The 21717-nt window shown below is 40.6% G+C and overlaps 1 protein-coding gene across 1 annotated transcript in view; it reads right to left on the bottom strand.

The window, feature by feature from the left end:
* Window positions 1-5625: 5625 nt before the first annotated feature.
* Window positions 5626-21717, bottom strand: part of LOC133399901 (zinc finger SWIM domain-containing protein 6) — a 73750-nt gene continuing 57658 nt past the window's right edge. Inside the window, exons 9-14 of the mRNA XM_061671896.1 lie at window positions 20193-20453; window positions 18614-18749; window positions 9540-9697; window positions 8575-8738; window positions 8394-8475; window positions 5626-6518 (exon numbers count right to left, since the gene is read on the bottom strand). Of these exons, the coding sequence (XP_061527880.1) occupies window positions 5653-6518; window positions 8394-8475; window positions 8575-8738; window positions 9540-9697; window positions 18614-18749; window positions 20193-20453 (1667 nt within the window). The 3' untranslated portion in view covers window positions 5626-5652. The remainder of the gene's footprint in view (window positions 6519-8393; window positions 8476-8574; window positions 8739-9539; window positions 9698-18613; window positions 18750-20192; window positions 20454-21717) is intronic.

The raw sequence follows: 21717 nt of genomic DNA, 5'->3' as shown, positions 1-21717 counted from the left end.
ATTTGATTTGATTTAGTAATAAGGATATACAATAAATAAGGATATACAATAAAAGATCAATTTTATTAGCCCCACAATGGGGAATCTACATTATTATTACTACTGTTACTACTAACTAGGATCACAGTCAACGAATTGTATAACTGACGCTCAATATTTTTTGTTGTTGCAGCAGACCTAAAAACACAGGGACACGCCGTGATACGAACCCACGATTACTAAAGGCAAGTGCAGCAGAAGACGTGAACATTTCAAAAATGTACTTTTATTTAAACAAAACAAAACAAAAAAGAAAACAAACGAAAAACTCAATTATTGACTCATTAACAAGATTATAAAACAGTGATTTAGTTACATAAATAAATTGATATCGGCGTATCAAATTTGAATTTCTTAAGCATGTATACATGGGTCGTCGTAATAAATAAAAAAAGGGGAGAGCTTCCTACACAAACAAAGAAAAATAAAACAGCTAGAAAGACTCAAGAGGAAATTGTTACGACACCGGACAACAATGTATGCACTTTTTTTTTTCTCAACCACCAGACACACACGTGAGGACCTGCTTTGTCTTCAAAAGCAGGAAGAAGAGTTAATAACAGCCATTCCTTTGTTTTTCTTTTACTAATTAAGGACACTAAAGCTGGACCAAGGTGGCTCGCCTCTCACCCCTTTGAACGCGTTTGGTTGTTAGACAGAACTCCTGTTTGGTTACGTTAAAGCGTTAAGACAAGGCAAGAAGAAAAGGCTGATTTTTTTTTGTTTGTATTTTCTTTTGTCAAGACACACTTAAAAGAAATGACAAAAAAATGAATGTGAGTAAAAGACAGAAACCTTTGTTGACGGGTGTGCGTGATATGAGACCCACTTACAGTGGGGACGGAAAGTATTCAGACCCCCTTAAATGTTTCACTCTTTTTTATATTGCAGCCATTTGCTAAAATCATTGAAGTTCATATTTTCCCTCATTAATGTACACACAGCACCCCATATTGACACACACACACACACACACACAAAGGAATTCTTGAAATTTATGCAGATTTATTAAAAAAGAAAAACTGAAATATCACACCCTTTGCTCAGTATTTAGTGGAAGCACCCTTTTGAGCTAATACAGCCATGAGTCTTTTTGGGAATGATGCAACATGTTTTTCACATCTGGATTTGGGATTTTCTGTGCCATTCCTCCTTGCAGATCCTCTCCAGTTCTGTCAGGTTGGATGACATTTTCAGTTCTCTCCAGAGATGCTCAATTGGGTTTAAGTCAGGGCTCTAGCTGGGCCATTCGAGAAGAGTCACGGAGTTGTTCTGAAGCCACTCCTTCGGTATTTTAGCTGTATGCTTAGGGTCATTGTTTTGTTGGAAGGTGAACCTTCGGCCCAGTCTGAGGTCCTGAGCACTCTGGAGAACTGTATCTCTGGAGCTAAGCCACAGTGATCTTTGGGTTCTTCTTTACCTCTCTCACCAAGGCTCTTCTCCCCCGAATGCTCAGTTCTGCCGAACGGCCAGCTCGAGGAAGGGTTCTGACCGTCCCAAATGTCTTCCATTTAAGGATTATGGAGGCCCATTGTGCTCTTAGGAACCTTAAGTGCAGCAGATATCTTTTTGTAACCTTGGCCAGATCTGTGCCTTGCCACAATTCTGTCTCTGAGCTCTTCAGGCAGTTCCTTTTGACCTTTGACCTCATGAATCTCATTTGTTCTGTCATGCACTGTGAGCTTTAATGTCTTATACAGACAGGTGTGTGGCTTTCCTAGTCCAATCAGTATAATATATTATAATTAGTATATAAACACAGCTGGACTCCAATGAAGGTGTAGAACCATCTTAAGGATGATCAGAAGAAATGGACAGCACCTGAATTAAATATACGAGTGTCACAGCAAAGGGTCTGAATACTTATGGCTGTGTGATAGTTCAGTTCAATTTTTTAATAAATCTGCAAAACTTTCAACAATTCTGTTTTTTTCTGTCAATATGGGGTGCTGTGTGTACATTAATGAGGGAAACAAAACAAAAAAACAACTTCAATTATTTTAGCAAATGGCTGCAATATAACAAAGTGAAAAATTTAAGGGGTTCTGAATACTTTCCGTTACCACTGTAAGTGTCGACTTTACTGCATGAGAAATGAATTTAAAGTGGATTAAAGCGACAAAAAATTAGTTACTGGCCCCCAGTGAGTACTTTTGACCTTCCTTCCTGGTCTGTATGCTTTAGTCAGCAGGAATGAAGTCTTGTCCTCCTGATATGTTTCCATCATGACCCAAAAAAAAAAATAATTAAAAACCCAAACAAAATCAAAAGGAGACAGAAGAGAGAGCAAACTACAGCGGCTTCAAGTATTTCACATTACATAGAATACTCTGTATAAATTAGTTAACATATACTTTCAGATCCTCCATATTCAGACATATACTATGGCATATATACAGAGTACAATAAATGCTCGCTCATGTTTTTTTTTTTCATTTTCCTGTAGTCAGTCGTTGGTTTTGTTCCGCCTTTTTTTCTTGTGGAGGAAAAGAAGAAATCCCTGAGAACGTTCCGGTGGACAATTAGTGGAGCTTGCACACATTTTTTTTTTTTTTTTTTTTTTTTTTTAAACAGTAGAAAGTCTCATTTCTATAACACACACAGGGAAACAAATGACACTGGCCTATTTAAGAAAGGGTGGTGGTGGGCAAAAAAAAATAAAGAAAAGAAAATGGCGTAAATGAGATGGGGAGTGACGTGTCTGCTTGTGGCCAATTGGAGGGCAGGGATAAGAGCGATTGACAAACACTGTCTGCTGTATTATGTGCCGCAAATAACCTCAGTGATGGCACGTTTCCACACTGCATCGATGAGGTGGTCGCTCCCCATCAGCACAGCTCCACTCATTGGGCATAACAATAGCACACCTGCACAATCTCATGCTCACATTTCATGAACACTGTCAGAGAGGTTTTTGCATGATGAACAGATTTTAAATGATGTTTGTTTTTCAGGCAAGGGACAATACACACACACACACACACACACACACATATATATATATATATATATATATATATATATATATATATATATATATATATGTATATATATATATATATATATATATAGATATACATATAGATATACATATATATACATATACACACATATACATATATATACATATATACATACATATGCATACATATATACACACATACATATACATATATATATCATGTATATAAACATAAATATACATCCATACATATATATATATATATATATATATAAATATACATACACATATATATATAAATATACATACACACATATATATATATATATATATACACACACACACACATATATATATATATACACATATATAAATATACATATATACATACATATATGTATATATATATATATATATATATATATATATATAACACAAATATACATACATACATATATATACATACATATATAAATATACATGAATACATACATATATATATATATATACACACACACACATATTTCAATATGAGAATAAGACAAGATTCTTTACGCCAGAGGGCAATGCCCTGGCATGACTTCAAGCACTTGTGAGCACTTGCTGCTCACACCCACTAGAGGGCATAGTGTATATCTTTTTAACCAAAGAAACAAAACTTTATTTTTTCGTATTTTGGCAAAAAATAAAACATACATGCTTTTCATTTGTGATCGATGTTAATAATGATAATTTAAAAAAAACAAATGTGCTGATTGCTTTGTCGTGCTTCATTACATCGCCTTTGCTGTTCAAATCTGAAAATCTGTGGATAATTGACACTCATTGCTATTTCATTGAAAAAAAGTATGCAATTATTTTAAACCCCCCCCAAATTATTGAGTACGAGGGGATACACCACTAAAAAGTGTTTTTGGAGTTGCAAACGCCCAAAAAAATAAAACCAAAAAAAAAAAGTGAAAACCTCCTTTCATCAGCAAGGGCATTAAAGAAGCATTTCAAGGTCCTGGAGTGGCATAGCCAGTCTCCAGATCTCAACCCCATAGAAAATCTTTGGAGGGAGTTGAAAGTGTGTTGCCCAACGACAGCCCCAAAACATCGCTGTTCTAAGGAGATCTGCGTGGATGAATGGGCCAAAATACAAGCAACAGTGTGTGAAAACCTTGTGAAGACTTACAGAAAACGTTTGACCTCTGTCATTGCCAACAAAGGGTATATAACAAAGTATTGAGATGCACTTTTGTTATTGACCAAATACTTATTTTCCACCATAATTTGCTAATAATTTTTTATTTTTTAAATCAGACATTGAGATGAACTTTTGTTATTGACCAACTACTTATTTTCTACCATAATTTGCTAATAAATTCTTTAGAATTCAGACAATGTGATTTTTTTCCTCATTTTGTCTCTCATTGGTGTAGTATACCTATGATGAAAATTACAGGCCTCTCTCATCTTTTTAAGTGGGAGAACTTGTACAATTAGTGGCTGACTAAATACTTTTTTGCCCCACTGTGTGTTGTAATATCTTTTTTCCATTTTTTACCTGAAAAACAAAACAAAACATAAAGAACCCAAAATATTGGAAAGAGCTCAGTACAATGCAGTCTACAAGTCACAATATTAAGCATTGTTATATAAATACCTCTCTGACAGTGTCCATCAAAACAAAGACTTTTGATACCGTTCTTGTATTGGGATTATGCAGGTGTATCTACTGCTGTATGTTGTAATGTATATGTGATTACGTCTAATGTGCCACAGCTGCAGATAGCTGCATGCATCACATTACGCAGGTGGGTGTTCAGAGCATGGTCGTGCATATCAGCGCTAAGAGAAAACTAACGGCTGCTCAAGTGCTCCAAAAATGCTGATGGAAGCTTTTTTTTTTTTTGTGTATTTGTTTTTTCTTTCAAGCTGTGCAGTGCTACCTGGCGCCCCTGTTGAGGGCCCGAGGGCCAAAATGGGAGGTGCTCTGTGTGTGTTTTTAAAGCCTTAGTTTCTCTTCTGAGGATTTTTTTTCAATATAAAATTATTATTATTTTCATAACACGAGAGCTACTGTAGGACTTCAGCCACATACAGGTGCATCTAGATACATTGGAATATGACACACAAAAAAAGCAGTAGTTCAATTCAAAAAGTGAAACTTTTTATAGAAACGTTTGTGCTCAAGGGCCACATTTATACTTTTTTGAATTTAACTACTGAAATAAATGAAATTCAAATGTATTGAGATGCAGCTGTACAACTCAAATAGAAAGAAAAAAGATGTTTGGAAACAAAAACAAAAACATCAATCTCCTTTCATACACACGCAGTTGCACAACATTCACAACATGACGAATTTCCTCTCTTGTGAAAAATAATAATTAAAAAAAAAAAAAACACTTCTGTACACGTAGTAGTAATATTATTATTATCAATAATGATAATAGCGATAATGTTTGTAACGAGAACAACAGCAAGAACAATAATACCGCGTGTGGCTCTGTGGAGTTTGTTTTTTCCTTTTCCGCTTCATCGCTTCGTTTCGACACCTCTCCTCTTTTTTTTTTCTTTCCCAGAAAGTTAAAAAAAAAAAAAAAAAAAAAAAAAAAAAAAAAAAAAAAAAAGCCAGACTCGAGTCGGTATAAAAGTAGCGGAGCTCAGCCGAAGCGCTCCCTCACCAGCATCATGAGTTTCTTTTTGCCCTTGTAGATCTGTTTCAGGTTGTCTATGAACTGCGTGAACTGGATGTGTCCGTCGTGCGCCATCATGAAGGTCTCGCGCGCCTTGCCCAGGAACTCAATGAACTCGCTGTAGTGGCGCGGGCTGATGTGCGTGAGTCGCGAGTGCGTGGTGTTGATGTAGGCCCCGATGGTGGCGTCCAGCAGCTGCCTAAGCGGCGCCTTGTCCAACGACATGAGCTTGCCCGAGTTCCGTCGGCTGTGCAGCGCCGACACCATGCCCGGCGTGGTCAGCGTGCACCGACGCAAAATGTCAGAGAGCACCGTGGCGCACTTGACGCTCTTCACCACCAGCGGGATGACGGCGGCCAGCTCGTTCTTGCCCAGCGAGTGGCTGAGCGCGCAGGCCCACAGCACGTCGTTGATGGCCGGGTGCGTGTCCTGGTTGTAGCTGAGGTTGAGGTGAGCCATGGCCAGCGTGGCCAGCTTGTACGCGCGCATGGGGTACCCACGGTGCTCCATGTAGCGCGCAATGGTGAACAGCTGCGTGTAGCTCATGCCCGTGGCGGCGGCGTCCAGTACAATCTGGTAGGCTGTCTCGAAGGCAATGTGGTCCTTTTCGCAGAGCGTCAGAGCCGACAGGGCGCAGTTCTGGGGGTCCTTCATGGCGCACTGCAAAGCCAGGGTGCGCGCTGACGACGCCAGGTTCTCCTGCTGGTGGCAGTCCAGGTGCAGGCGCACGATGGTGCTGTTGGACATGACCGTGGTGGCCACGATGCTGGTGGCCTCGGTGGGTGTGAACAGAGTGAACCAGCTCTGCATGATGCTGTCCAGCGCGTACACGCCTGACACAAACACACACACATGCATGAGGAGGTCAACTTTTGGAAGAAAAAGAGAGGCTGGCTACCCACTACAGTACGTGTGCAACACAATTCCCATTGAATTATCATGAGGCATACACTGTTTAATTCTTTCCATTCTATTTAATTATGTATTACTTGATGTTTTAATAAAGTAAAACACTGTAGCGTGCCATTTTGCCTGTTGCAAATTTTTTATTATTTTTTTGGGGGGGTGGGGTGGGGGAGCGCTGGAACGGATTAATGGCATTTCCATCAAAGACGAAAAATAATTTGAGATACGAGTGTTTTGTGTTGTGAGCGTGTTCACAGACCAAATCAACCTTGTGAGGCACATCTGTACAATGAACAGAATAAAAATATAAAAAATATAAAATGATTAAAAAATTATAAATACATCAAATATGGCGGCACGGTGAGCGACTGGTTAGCACATCTGCCTCACAATCCCAGCCCCGCCTATGTGGAGTCTGCCATGTTCTCCCGTGCCTGCGTGGGTTTTCTCCGGGTACTCCGGTTTCCTCCCACATCCCAAAGAAATGCATGGTAGGTTAATTGAAGACTCTAAATTGCCTGTAGGTGTGAATGTGAGTGCGAATGGTAGTTTGTTTCTATGTGCCCTGCGATTGGCTGGCGACCAGTTCAAGGTGTACCCCGCCTCTCGCCCAAAGATTGCTGGATAGCCTCCAGCACGCCCGTGACCCTAGTGAGGATAAGCGGAAGGGTGAATGAATGAATAAAATAAAATATGTTGCATATATTTTTTTATTTTACAAATGAAATTAATAGAGGCGGCACGGTGGCCGACTGGTTAGAGCGTCAGCCTCACAGTTCTGAGGACCCGGGTTCAATCCCCGGCCCTGCCTGTGCGTAGTTTGCATGTTCTCCCCGTGCCTGCGTGGGTTTTCTCCGGGCACTCCGGTTTCCTCCCACATCCCAAAAACATGCATGAATTGGAGACTCTAAATTGCCCGTAGGTGTGAATGTGAGTACGAATGGTTGTTCGTTTGTATGTGCCCTGCGATTGGCTGGCAACCAGTTCAGGGTGTACCCCGCCTCCTGCCTTATAATAGCTGGGATAGGCTCCAGCACGCCCGCGACACCAGTGAGGAGAAGCGGCTCAGAAAATGGATGGATGGATGGAAATTAATAGAATAAAAATATTACAAAAAAAATTATTATATCAGATGTACAATAAGAATCTTAAGACTTAATCTTGAAAATAATTTAAATAGTTTTAATTAATTAATGTATTTATTATTTATCATGATAAAATAATCTAAAATAAAATAAATATATAAAAAATCAAAATTTTATAAAATATACAAAATAAATAATTGTTTTACAGGTACACAACAGAATAAGATTCTAAATGTTTTTTAATGTGGCATTAGGATTAAAATGATAAATTAAAAAAGTGAATTATTAAAAATAAATTTATTAGAAGTTTATTAAAATATAGGTGTATATACTATATGTGAAAGAATATACCAATTGTCAACTCATCAAATGGAAAAAAACGTGAATATATAAAAAATGGAAATAAAATATTAAAATACACCAAATTACATAATTTGTATTCTATTTACATTTGTAAAAACTTCATTTTAAAATTGTTTGCCATTTAAACAGGAATTGGTTCTAAAATAATATATTACAAAAAAAACAATTTTAATATCAAACATAAAACGTTATGTACTACAAAAATAATTATTGCCTAACAAGGAATTAACAAAAGCTCGTCATTCATTTTTTTGGATTAAAAAATTCAATAAATAATAAAAAAAAAAAAATGTTTTGTAGAAAATGCTACTAAATTGTGTACGACGTCGAGACAGAACCAGCGCGATCACTTACCAACTTCAGTGGCACATGTGACTAACCAGCGCACCATTTCCCGCCGCCTCCAGTTTAACGTGGACAGCGTTATTCTCATCACCTGATCAGGACAAGAACAAGAATAAGTAAAATGTCAGTAAGTAAGCTAACAAGTGTGTTGTATGACAATTGTATGTAGCGGATGGTGCCACACTGTTACCTGCAGTCCCAGCTCCAGGGCAACTTTTAGTAGTGTGATGTCGGGCAAGCTGTCCATCAGAGTGGCGATCTTGAACGCATCCTGCGCCAGTTTGAAGATGTGAGAAGACGAGTGGATATTTTTCTGGATGGACTCCAGGACCGTCTCCAGCCTGCGACTGTCACCTGAACAACCAAAAGAAGCCCGTCGAACACACTTTAGGATGAGTGCGAGGAGTGGGCTCACTGGATGGGTGGACTATGAAAAAGAACAGAACTCCACTTGGAACTGGAGGAACATAAAATAGGCTGTCTCAGTGTGCGTTTGCAAAATGTAATTTCTGCCGAATAAAACCAGCAGGTCAACGCAAATTGCAGTTGTGCACATTCGAGGGGGGCAGGGAGAAAAAGCAATCCTCCATGTATGCACCGCACTGGAAGGTAAAGGTGTGAGTTGGCACAACTCAATTGTTTTTGAGTACTGAAAATTGCTGAATAACGTGAGTGTCAAATCATATATAATTGTATAATTAATCATCTGTGTCTGGTGAACCGACTCTGCTGTTTTGTGTGTGGAGACAAAAAAGTTAATTTAAGACCATTTTTAGCAGCTGAATTTGTTTGTATACAAAATTTTAAAGCAATGTCGTTAATGTTGGCCAATTATTTGAATTTGAGTATTCCTATGTTATATTTTTGTCTATTTGACGTTCATGTACTATTCCAAAAACACAAAATTCAGAAATTATTCACCATTTACTGTGTACTTGAGTATTTTTTTTCAAGGAATAGTTACTCTTACTGAAGTATTTAGAGGACAACTTTTTACATGAGTAATATTTTTCTGAAGTAACAGTACTCTTACTTGAATACAAATTTTTGGCTCAGCCCTTGAGCACAAAAGTTTGTCCGCCCCAGCTAGATCAGCATGTATTTTGTCCCAATAAGTTTGGCCCATGTAGCGTACACATGTGCTGGAGTGCGCACCTTTGGCGGCGGTGAGCATGGTGGAGGCCAGCTCACACTGCTGAGACTCGATGTGGCTGAGGGTGAACCAGCGCGGGTAGCGGTTGGGCACCACTGACACGATGTGGTGTGGCCGGGACAGGTCGCCGGACGACGCTGTTGACTCCAACACGGGCAACCTGAACAGGGGAGACCGAAGCACATGATGAGATCCCAAAATATCAACATTCTCACTTAGGGGTGTACTCACTTTTGTTGCCGGCTGGTTTGACGTGAGAAATTGCAGTGAGTTGAGTTATTTTGAGGGGAAAGTAGTTTACACTATTGTACAAGTTGTACACCATCTACTTTTTCGAGTAGCCAAGTGTCAATTATTCAGCTATCCCATAAAAATCTATCAGAAAATATTCATAAAAATGTAAGATGGGATTCATTTTTAATGAGATACTGTATATCATATAAACTAATTGGTTCTTTTGAAAACGACTGTACAGTTAATAAATGTGACTATTTTGTACTTAATATAAAATACACGGAAAAACGCAGTGCCGATGGACAAAAACAGGAATAAGAAGTCAAAACACTGTAAATAAATTACTCTCAAAATTAATTTGCAATTAAATGCCTGTACTCTGTATTAAATATAAAATACATGGAAATAATTAAAAACTGTTCCTAATGCAGTGTGTCCTTGGGATGAATTGTATTTCATGCAGCAGAAAGAAAAAACTAAATTCGGCTTATTCTGGATTCCTACTCCTGGCCATGCACAACCACCTGTTGCTAGGCAGGACACCATTGGGAACAGGAACAGAAATTCAGGAGGACACAGAGAAAGTATCAGGAACAGGAACAGACATTTAGAAGGACAGAAAACCATCGGATACAGGAAGAGAAATTCAAAAGGACACAAAACCATCAGGAACAGCAACTGAAATTCAGAAGGACACAGAAAACCATCAAGAACAGTAACAAATTCAGAAGGACACAGAGAGAGTAAGGAGGAAGACAATCTAAGAAGGATGCAGAGAGAACCACCACGAACAGGAATAGAAATTCCCAAGGACACAGGAAAGCCAGCAGAAACAGAATCAGAAATTCAGAAGGGCACTCACAAGCGAAGCAACACTAACACCTTATGAGAGAAGTTCCACATACATAAATCGAATGACTACTCTGTATTAAATATAAAACACATCACTGGATGCAGGGTGCCCAGTGCATGAATCAGAGGAAGAAGAAAAAACGTTAAGCGTCTGAAAGGGACTTGGAAATGAAAACGTGTTCACTGGGGGGATAACAGTTAGCCTGTGCCTGCAATTTACCCTCAACTTTGGATTTAATCAGCGAGGACGCAAGCGTGAACGACACTCAAATTGCTCCTAATCAACTCAGAGCTAAGCAACACCTGCTGCGGACGGAGGAGCCTCACCCTCTCATCATCATCATCGTCACGACGACACGGGGTGGGCCGAGTCTTGCGAGGCCCACCGCGTGACCGCTTCATCTCCGATTCCGCTTCACGGCTCGCTTTTCAAAAGGTCTCCTCCGCTTCGCAAGGCAGCAACCTGGCCTCCTCTCCACCAATCACAAAGCTAATTGAGTCCGCAGGGAAATTAAGGGATTCACCTTCCAGCCACACAGGGCCTGGACACACATCAAACAAATACCGGAACATACACACACACACACACACACACACATACATACATACACGCACACACAGATACACGTACACGCGCGCGCACACACGCACACCTGCCCTTTTGGAACACATCAAAGCAGCCTGGTAAAAAGCAACGCGCTGCTAAATGCCAACTTTCAATTCCCGCCGCATGTGATGATGTATAAAGGTGCGTTCAAAAGCACTCCACTTTCTGCATGACAGACAACTTTTGCATTTTGCATTTGCTTTTGCAAGAGAGACAGTGATAATAACTCTGTTGCCGGTACATGCTACTGTGAACATTAGCGCTCGCTGGAAAAATGCTCCTTTTTTTGTTTATTTTTTTTCCTTAATAAGTCCACGCAACAGTTGCAATGCTTCTTTTAAAGGTGCTATACCACGATATACATACAACCTCTGCATATTTGTGGTTCAGCATTTGCAAAGAGTGAAGCGATTTGTGTTACTCACTCGAAAACTTGTCTATTTGCTGTGTTTCTGCTTGGGCCAATGGAATGAAAGCGTTATTTTGGCGCCATCTTGTGGAATCTTGGTGTCATTGTTGTTAGCACATTGATGTGTTTTTTCATGTGCATTTATGTCCTTTTTTGCTGGCGGTGCTTGAATGTACCTCGTGCACAAAGTCAAAGCGAGAAAGTGAAAGGTTGTTTTTCTGCTGAGGTAGCTACTAACAGTCAGTGAAGTCTATTTTGCCTGTATTTCACAACATTTACTGCTGTGTGTGAATGCCAAAAGCTGAATTTAATGAATGAATTTAATTTAACGTTTGTGTAAAGTGCTAATGCCATATTTGTTTGCCCGTGTGTGATGTCACATCAGGCTAGTAGGCTAATACAACTGATGAGCCTCATGTTTGTTTGTGATGAAAATTTCAACTGAACTAAATATGTTAATGTTTACGTTTATGTACCGTGGGTTGAAGATTGTGTACATGCTAGATGCATGGTGTTGATGCTTTATGATCCTCTTCGTTTTAACTGTTTTAGCACCATTTCATGCCGTTTTGTCTGTTTTAATTGCTTTGCCACCATCTATAGCTAGACCCCTTTTAGAAGATACATATTGGCGGATTTTCGCTATGCATAGTAGAGGTGGCAGAGTGTTAGCACATCCGCCTCACAATTCTGAAGTTGTGGGGTTTGTGTGCTCTGACCTTTCTTTGTGGAGTTTTAATGTTTTCCTATTTCTTGCGTGCGTTTTTTGGGTCTCCAGCTTCCTTCCACATTCCAAAAACTTCTTAGGTCAATTGAAGACTCTCAAGTGTCCTTAGGTGTGAATGTGAGAGTGAATGGTTATTTGTCTACACGTGTCCTGTGACTGGCTGACAACCAGTCCAGGGTTTACACCGATCCCACAAAAAGGCCGCTGGAATAGGCTCGAGCTCACCCGCGAACCTAATGATGATAAGCAAGCGGCATAGACATTTGATGGGTGAAAACCATCATAACATGAATTCAAATGCAATGCACATAAAAGTAAAATAAAAATGGTACCTAAATACATGTTAAAAATTAACTGTTCTTAAACATTTAAAGCAAATGTATTAAACGTTAAACACAACTGAACTGTACTTGGTCAGTGATGTTTTTCATGTTCCACCAGAGGGAGTCTGAGTACCACAACCACATTTTGACCATGGGGTTGTGACTACCTTGAAAGTGGCTCTGGATATTCACCCAGTCTAGCTGTGATGTGTCGAGAAAGTCAATATGGGGTCAGTTATTACGTGGAAGCGCAGAAGAGCTTGCTTACAGACACATTTTCAGAACGAGGCAGATCAAGACTTGGTTGTTCAATTTCATACTTGATGGGTGGGGAGGCACTCTAGAGATCCAATTATTTGTGTAGAAGGCAAGGCAAACTTATTTATACAGCACATTTAATACACAAGGTAACTCAATGTGCTTTCCATGATTAAAACCATTTAAAAACCAAGTGCAGAAAACTAAAAGACAGCTTACTCAAATTTCTAAAATGTCAACAAATTACTTTGATTTGGACATTGTGACTGGTGACGCATCCATCTGTTTTCTGTTTGGAGTACTTGGTGACGATGAAGACTGCTATGTTAGCTCCTACCATTAGCTGCCATAAGGTTGCCACTTGTGGCCAAAAAGCTAGAGTATATCTGCCAGTGTTGTTTTAAAATTTCACATTATATTAGTGGTTGATTTCATTTGAAATGGGTGAGTTGAAGACACTCCACTTTTCACTCGCTAAAAGCCTCCTCCACACTGGGAGCCCTTCTGGAAGATTCCCGGGGTGCGGCAAAGCAAAGAAAAAAGGGCCCTGGGTAAAAAAAGATGGAGGCCTCATCAACATTCCGCGCTTTGTTTGGGCTGCACCAGAGAGAGAGCCAGAGGGCCTCCATTGGATGGGAGCTCAAGAGGCCGGCCGGGACCGCTGAAAAATAACCTCCTCAACGTGTTGGGAGTGGAAATCCATACTGGGCTTTTGTTCCTTAGCCTATCCACGGACTGTTGCGCAAGCATTCACTCAAGCACAAGTACAGTAGGACCCCTGCTGTGGGATGCAAAATAGTGGATGTAGGGTGCGTAGAAAACATCGCTGTGCAAAGGCCATGCATGCATCCATTTTCTATAGCGCTTGCCTTCATTAGGGTCGCGCTGAGCTGGAGCCTATCCCCGCTGACTTTGGACAAGAGGCAGGTTACATACTGGACTGTGCATCAGCCAATTACAGGGCACATACAGTGGAGACAAACCATTCCCACTCATACTCACACCCATGACCAGTTTAGAATCTTCAATGATGCTAACATGCATGCTTTTGGAATGTGGGAGGAAGGCGGAGTACAAACTAGTAGCAAACATTAAAAAACTCACGATTCGAACCCAGAACCTCAAAACTGTGAGACAGATGTGCTAACTACTAAGTAATTCTGCTCCCTGACTCTGGAACCAATTATAGGAAACCCATAAGTATAATTGACAAACCCCTAAAAAAATGTAATAATTGCCTATATTTACAGTTTAAACCATAAGTATACCACAAACAATTATCCTAAAACAGTTCAAGATATCCATCCATCCATCCATTTTCTGAGCCGCTTCTCCTCACTAGGGTCGTGGGCGTGCTGGAGCCTATCCCAGCTATCATCGGGCAGGAGGCGGGGTACACCCTAAACCGGTTGCCAGCCAATCGCAGGGCACATACAAACAGACAACCATTCACACTCAAATTCACACCTACGGGCAATTTAGAGTCTCCCATGCATGCATGTTTTTGGGATGTGGGAGGAAAACGGGAGTGCCCGGAGAAAACCCATGCAGGCACGGGGAGAACATACAAACTCCACACAGGCGGGGCCGGGGATTGAACCCCGCACCTCAGAACTGTGAGGCTGACACTCTAACCAGTCGGCCACCGTGCCGCCCATTTCAAGATAATTTCAAATAAAAATAAAAATAAATGGCTTACAGATTATTTGATTTTGAAAAGAAATAAAATGCACGGGAGTGCGCGTGTACATGCACTGGCGGGAAAGTCTCTCCGTAACTTCAACTAACAACCCAGGCTAAACTTAGCTCTTCCCTCAGTGACATCCAAGGATGTTAGCCTGTATGATTTCAACATACAGTGGACCCCCGCTATTTGGGGAAATAGGGACTGAGAAGATCCGTGGATAATTGACACCCATTATAATTGCATTAAAAAACTAATAATTTATGTTTTTTTTTGTTTTAAACCCCCCAACATCTTGAATAAGCGGGGATAAACTTCCATTAGCATTTTCGGGGTTGGTTCCCCCCTAAAAAAGAAAAAACTAAAAGAAATGCCGGGGTCCACTGTACTTCCTTGACACCTATGACTACTTTCCTATTTGCCAGGAATAATTATGAATAAGTGAATTTGTCGACTCGGCAAGGAGTTCACTGTATTGCAAATACAATTGATCTCAATGGGGAAACTGAGTTGGTGGTATTACTAGAAAACCTTAAGCTATGTCTGGCTACAAAAGCAAAAAAGCAGAAACAAACAGCACATCCGAGTTTTACTCCAATCCCGAGGTCCCCAGATGAGGTTTCTGGTCAACATCACCATGACGACCAACCCTCCCCTGTGTCACGGTCCTGTCCTCATCTCGATTGTAAACACCCTTCGGCCCTCGTCACTCCTCGAGTGGTCATCCATCAGCTAAGCTACACATCGGCAGACAAGAGCCACATCCATACAGAAACCACCCTTGAAACCTTGTCACTTCTTTTCATTTTACAGAACCTTACAGAGTTCAAACAGACACTTTATAAACCACTCCTGCACAATCTGTATCTGAGCTGTTTTAAACATTACACTTTTAAAACAGTACGACGTGTGAGGTGTCTGGCCCAAATTTAAAAAACAATGTCATTGCGTTAACATTGTTGCAACGATAGCATAAACAGCGCTGTGTCGGCAAAGATTATGCAGCGGATCAAAGGTTGTGGATTATAGCGAGGATCTAGCTTCATTAGCATTTTCAAGTCTCGTATCGCCTATGGAAATCTCCTATGATAATACCAGGCGCTTCGGATTCAGCTTCTCGGCTTTGGAGGAGCTCAGATAAGGAGAATGTGCAAGAGCAACAAGATTAAGATTCGGCTTCTTCATCTCCTCCTCCTCCAAATTTTTTATTTTAAACTCTGGTAAACTCACAAACCAATCAGTGAGCTCTGCCTCGCTTTTGGTCCTCCCACGCTGAGCTGATGCGTTACTAGGAAATGTAGCGTACATAAAGTGAAGGACGACATGTTTAAAACTGACTTTTAAAAGCAAAATAACTGTAAGGAACACAAATGCAAATGTTTATTTACTCAATTTTTACTTGAACGCTCGTGTATTTACATTGAAAAAATCATTACATATATATGCTTGTTTCACTAGGTGTTACCACTAAGAGAAATGTTAATAAAAATAAGTACACCCCTCCCCCAAAAAAATGGTCAAAACAATTCTAGTTTTTAACCGTTTTAATGAACGAATGACATTTCATGGAAGAAATTGTCATATTAATCCTTTTTATTTTGTATTTTGTGAAAAAAACATCACACTTGGAGAAAAACAATGTGAAAATGTAATTATTATGCTACATTGTCATTACACTTTTTATCTTGCGCACCACAGTTTGAGAATCCCAGGGTTAGAAGGTTAAAACAAAGCTTTATCAAGTCATAAATGTCAGTTTTCTTCCTATTTCACTGCCTTACTTTTTGTATAAATTGATACTAAATTGCCATGGAAAAAAAATAGTCTCATTACATAAGTGATTAAATGGCTGCAGTGAAGCAGCCAGATGAAGACAAATACAAAAAGCATGTGATGTGAAAAGGTCTCATTCTCTTCCTCTCTCCTTCTTTCTGTGCATGTATCAATGATAATGTTATAATGGGGCCATTAAAATAACCCTGGCTCCTTTACCTCCTCCCCTATATTTAACTGTCCGCCGTCCCGTGGGAGCGGTGAGCTATACGCTCTCGTATTACACTACGCTACATTACAGGCATTCATTATGTGCTGAGTAGACACCACCGGGCTCCCAGGAGCATCCATAAGTGGCCCGTATTATTCTAAATCGGCCTGTTTGGCACCACAGCGGGGCGTACGGAGGAGTAACAAGTGAGGGAGGCTGACTCGGGGAAAAGTTTGAGGAGTGAGAAGCAGTGGTGAGCAGTTGTTTGCCTTCAATCAATTCAAGTGCGGTGCGTTCACTGTCCCGGTAAAGCTGGGAAAACTCCCACTTCATTCAAAGTAACGAAACAATTTTTCCCACACTTCCCGCTGGCCCTTTGCAAGCACACCCACACGTGTGAGCGTGTGTGTGTGGACGTGCCCCGTCCTCCTCCTCATTACAGCCACACTAATTACACTCTCATTAATGTAATTAATATTCACTGATCCAGCTCCCGCGAGTCACAACATCAAAACACAGCAGCGCAGTCTGATTAACACACATTGTCCATACACGGATGCGCTCGCGCACACACACACACACACACACACACACACACACACACACGAGACCCAAAATACAGAGATCACACACACACACGGGCATGAGCAGGACAGAGGCCAACACAAACACACACAAATACTAAACACACTCACACTGCGGTTCAGTGAAGACATGACAAGATATTAAACAGGGCACTACTATCACTATCCTGAATTAATCCAGTTTAAAAAAAAAGATTGAGCGCGTCAAGCTTAATTAAACAAACCCAATGGCCAATTTCTGACGACATGTGTTACATGCAAAGTAGTGATTTCGTTCAACTCATTTTAAACATTTTTAACTAGCAAAATGGCTTTGTTTTGAAGTGGAGCAGTTGGTCCCACATTTTCAAAGCCATGCACTTCAACACAGAGTTGGGGGCATCTCCTTCATGTAAATATGTAATTATTATACTAAAACCCAATTGCACTTTTAATCTCACACCACCGCAGTATGGAAATTCTTGAGTTAGAGGTTTTAAACAAGGCTTTATCAAGTCATAAATGTTGGGATTCTTCTGATGACAGAGCGTTACATAATACATTTTTTGTTACTAAAACCAAAAAATGTAACAAGCAAAATGTGCAGATGTTTGACTTTATGGCAGGGGTGCGGTGTGGAATTGCGTGAAATAACCATCAGGTATAAAAATTGCACATTTATATTCATATGTCCTCTTTAAAATGTCATTGTCAATTTTATTAGTGTGCCAACAGCTGAAGAAAAGAGGTGGGAGGCTTAAAAAGATTGGTCTTTCCCAAACTTTGGAAGCCACGCAAAGCGCCAGCGCAACCTCCTTTCACCTGGACACGCGCCCCAAAAACAAAACCTGCTTGTAGCTGTTTGTTAATGAAAATGGGAGAAAATGGAGTTAAAAAGGACATTTTATTCAGGAAAGTCTCATAGTTTAACAGTTGCCAAAGTCCAATTATTATACCTGATTGCTCTTACACTTCAAATGGACCAAATTAATTTATGACACTTTTCGCATTATTGCAATGTATTATCTTTTTGCGAAATATGCAGATCTTTGACTTTAAAAATGAGTTTATGCATGTGTGTGTGTGTGTGTGTGTTTACGACAGCGAGCTAGTCGAGTGGCTAACGACGCAGCTGAGTCACCGGAGAGCGGTGCTCCACTGCTCAACGGGGCCTGATTTGTTTGGCGATGACTCAGCACCGATTAAGTGCTTAACATTTTCATTCTTGTGTGCATTAAAAAAGGGGTGAGGGTTCCCAAACTCTAGATCTCAGTGGTTCTATCCCCCCCACTCTCAAAAAGTATGTATGTCAGTAGCTGTGAATGGTTTTGTGTCTGGTCAAGAGACAATAGCAGCTTAAAAAAGGAAGAAAAAAGCAGTCTTCTTTTGTGTGTGTGTGTGCGTGTGTGTGTGTGTGTGTGTGTGTGTCACTTACCGCATGGCTCTCAGTGCAATTTTGTACGCCAGTTCAGCGTCATGAGGTAGGAGGGAGGTGAAGAGATAGCGGGCGAAGGTGTGCATGGGGACGCTCTCTCGGTGGACGATCTCTCCGAGGCCGGAGTACGGCCCAGCTGCATGGAACAACACAGAGGCTCGCGTCAGTCAAAGACAAAATAAAAAGAGCAAAGTTGTCTATTTAGCCAAATGCACACAAACACGTATATATATATTTTTAAAATGTAGCGTAAACACTCTGGGTTGACATCTCAAGCCCCTTTTACACTACCTGTGTTGAACGCTACTTGTACACATTCATGTTGGATGATGATGATGTTTTCACCATTGTTTTTATAAAAAGTGAATATAAAGGGTCTACACACCCCTGTTCAAATGACTGGATTTTGTGAGACAAAAAAAAAAATTCCACCAATTCCAGCTGAAGAAAAACAGCCCCAAACAACCGCTATAGCTGCATTGCACCCCTGCAAAAACAAACAAACAAAAAAAAAAACACAAAAAACAATACAATTATTATTATCGACTATGCGGGGGTCTACTGTATTTAGTTGAATGCGGTCACCACTGGTTTGTTTGTTAACTGATTTTGGCGAATCGCAGGACACATCTAGACAAACCATTCATGCCGATGGACAACTGTGAGTCTTCAATTAACTCAACATGTAGTTTTTCATTACTTTGACTTGCCTTTCTGGAAATGATTTTCGTCAGGCTTCTGATTGGCTAAAATGGCCTTATGGTTCAGTGTTATGGCACCACCTGTGGTTTGGCTTGCTCTTGTATTGTGTTTTCATGTAGACAGACACATTTGTAACCCCGTAGTGAGAAAATAATGTTTAAAAATAGTAAAAATACACATGGACATAGTCATACAGTGTTCTATCCGTTTGGCCACGTGGCGTTAAGATAAACAATGATGTCAAAAACCATATGCTCGTGCCTTGCACTCTTCTCTCATGTCCCATCCCACGCCGTCGTCTCGGGAGGGTTATTTTAAACCCCCTCGACCACAGACCACATCACAGGGTGGTGGGGTTGCAGCCTCCAGGGGCCGAACGGGGCGTGGGGAGCTGGCGCTCTCTATTAGAAACAGAGCCAGAGGTGGGTGGTCGCTCCAGGCCCCGGTTTGGATGCGGATGGGGGTTTGGGTTGGGCCGGGAGTCAAATTTTGACTCCTCCCTGTCGTGGCAATCTGCACGGTAAATGAACACACTGTTGTATATGTGTGTGTGTGTGTGTGTGTGTGTGTATGTGCTAACACAATGGGCCGGGTGTTGCAAAGCTAAGTGCTCATTTTGGTAGAGCTTAGTCTCTATTTGCACCACAACATGAAAAAAATAATAAATGCATTCACAAGTTTTTCTAAGTCACGAGCTGTTGCTTGGTCAATTATTTTGGCTCTGTGTTACCAGCCAAAATTTAAGTTAGGTTTTATGTAAAAATTGTTCTGTTGCGCAAAAAAGGTTTGGGACCGCTGTATTGTGCTGAAAAAAAAGCAATGACGTCATTTTGTCTTGTTATACACAAAGACATGCAAGTCCACCAATACCACCTACCTTCAAGAAGAAAGACGGCCTCTTTGCGGAAGATCTTGACCAGCGAATCGTCCAGTTCAACTTCCTGAAGCTTGGCCAGCAGCTGCTCCTCATTGCGGCATACCTTCTCCTGAGCGTACAGGCCGTCGGGCATCACACGCTGTTGGCCCAGGCCCATCAGGGCCGTCTCCACCGCCAGCGCCACGTACGACTCGCCGTCACCCAGCAGTCTCTGCACGGGCATCCGCTGGAGGTCTGCCCGAGTCACCACGCTGGAGCAGTCTGTGAAAAGGCATGGAGGTGAGATGGTTTTCAGATTGAGATCCACTCGAGTAGCTTAAATTTGAAAAAGAAAATGTGCTGTCTCAGACAGTCACAGTCTAATAACACTGGCAAAAGATCTCAAATTTTAATGTGTAATATTTTACTTCATTTTTCAGTGTGAAGAATGTCATTCACTAGCAATGTAAATGCATTTTTTTTGTGTTAGAATGCAATTGAACACAGTCAAACAAGAGTGTGCAATGTGCATTTTCAAGGAAATTTAGTAAATATACACTAACTGGAAAGTTTTGCACATATATATATATATATATATATATATATATACGCACAATATTTTATGTTGGTCCAAATTATTTTCTTAGCTATTATTTTTAAATGATGTACAACCCCAATTCCAATGAAGGTGGGACTTTGTGTTAAACATAAATAAAAACAGAATACAATGATTTGCAAATAATGTTTAACCTATATTTAATTGAATACACTACAAAGACAAGATAGAAGAAGTTCAAACTGATAAACTTTATTGTTTTTAGCAAATAATCATTAACTGAGAATTTTATGGCTGCAATGCGTTCCGAAAAAGCTGGGACAGGGTCATGTTTACCACTGTGTTACGTCACCTTTTCTTTTAACATATAATAAATGTTTGGGAACTGAGCACACTAATTGTTGAAGCTTTGTAGGTGGAATTCTTTCCCCTTCTTGCTTGATGTAGTCGTATTTTACGCTTCTACGTTACAGTCGTATTTTACGCTTCATAATGCGCCGCACATTTTCAATGGTAGACAAGTCTGGACTGCAGGCAGGCCAGTTTAGTACCCGCACTCTTTTACTACGAAGCCACGCTGTTGTAACACATGCAGATTCTCTGAACCTTTTGATGATGATATGGACCGTAGATGATGAAATCCCAAAATTCCTTGCAATTGTACGTTGAAGAACATTGTCCTTAAACTGTTCGACTATTTTCTCACGCACTTGTTCACAAAGAGGTGAACCTCGCCCCATCTTTTCTTGTTAATGACTGAGCAATTCAGGGAAGCTCCTTTTATACCCAATCATGGCACCACCTGTTCCCAATTAGCCTCTTCACCTGTGGGATGTTCCCAACAGGTGTTTGATGAGCATTCCACAACTTTCTCAGTCTTTTTTTTCACCTGTCCCAGCTTATTTGGAATTTTGGATATCGTCTCCTCCGGGCCAAAAAGGAAAAGAACCATCCGGACTGTTATGGACGCAAAGTTCAAAAGCCAGCATC

Source organism: Phycodurus eques, chromosome 3, assembly GCF_024500275.1.
Source record: "Phycodurus eques isolate BA_2022a chromosome 3, UOR_Pequ_1.1, whole genome shotgun sequence".
Lineage (NCBI taxonomy): Eukaryota > Metazoa > Chordata > Actinopteri > Syngnathiformes > Syngnathidae > Phycodurus > Phycodurus eques.
Note: the sequence above shows the minus strand (reverse complement) of the source record. Positions and strands in the feature narration are given on the sequence as shown.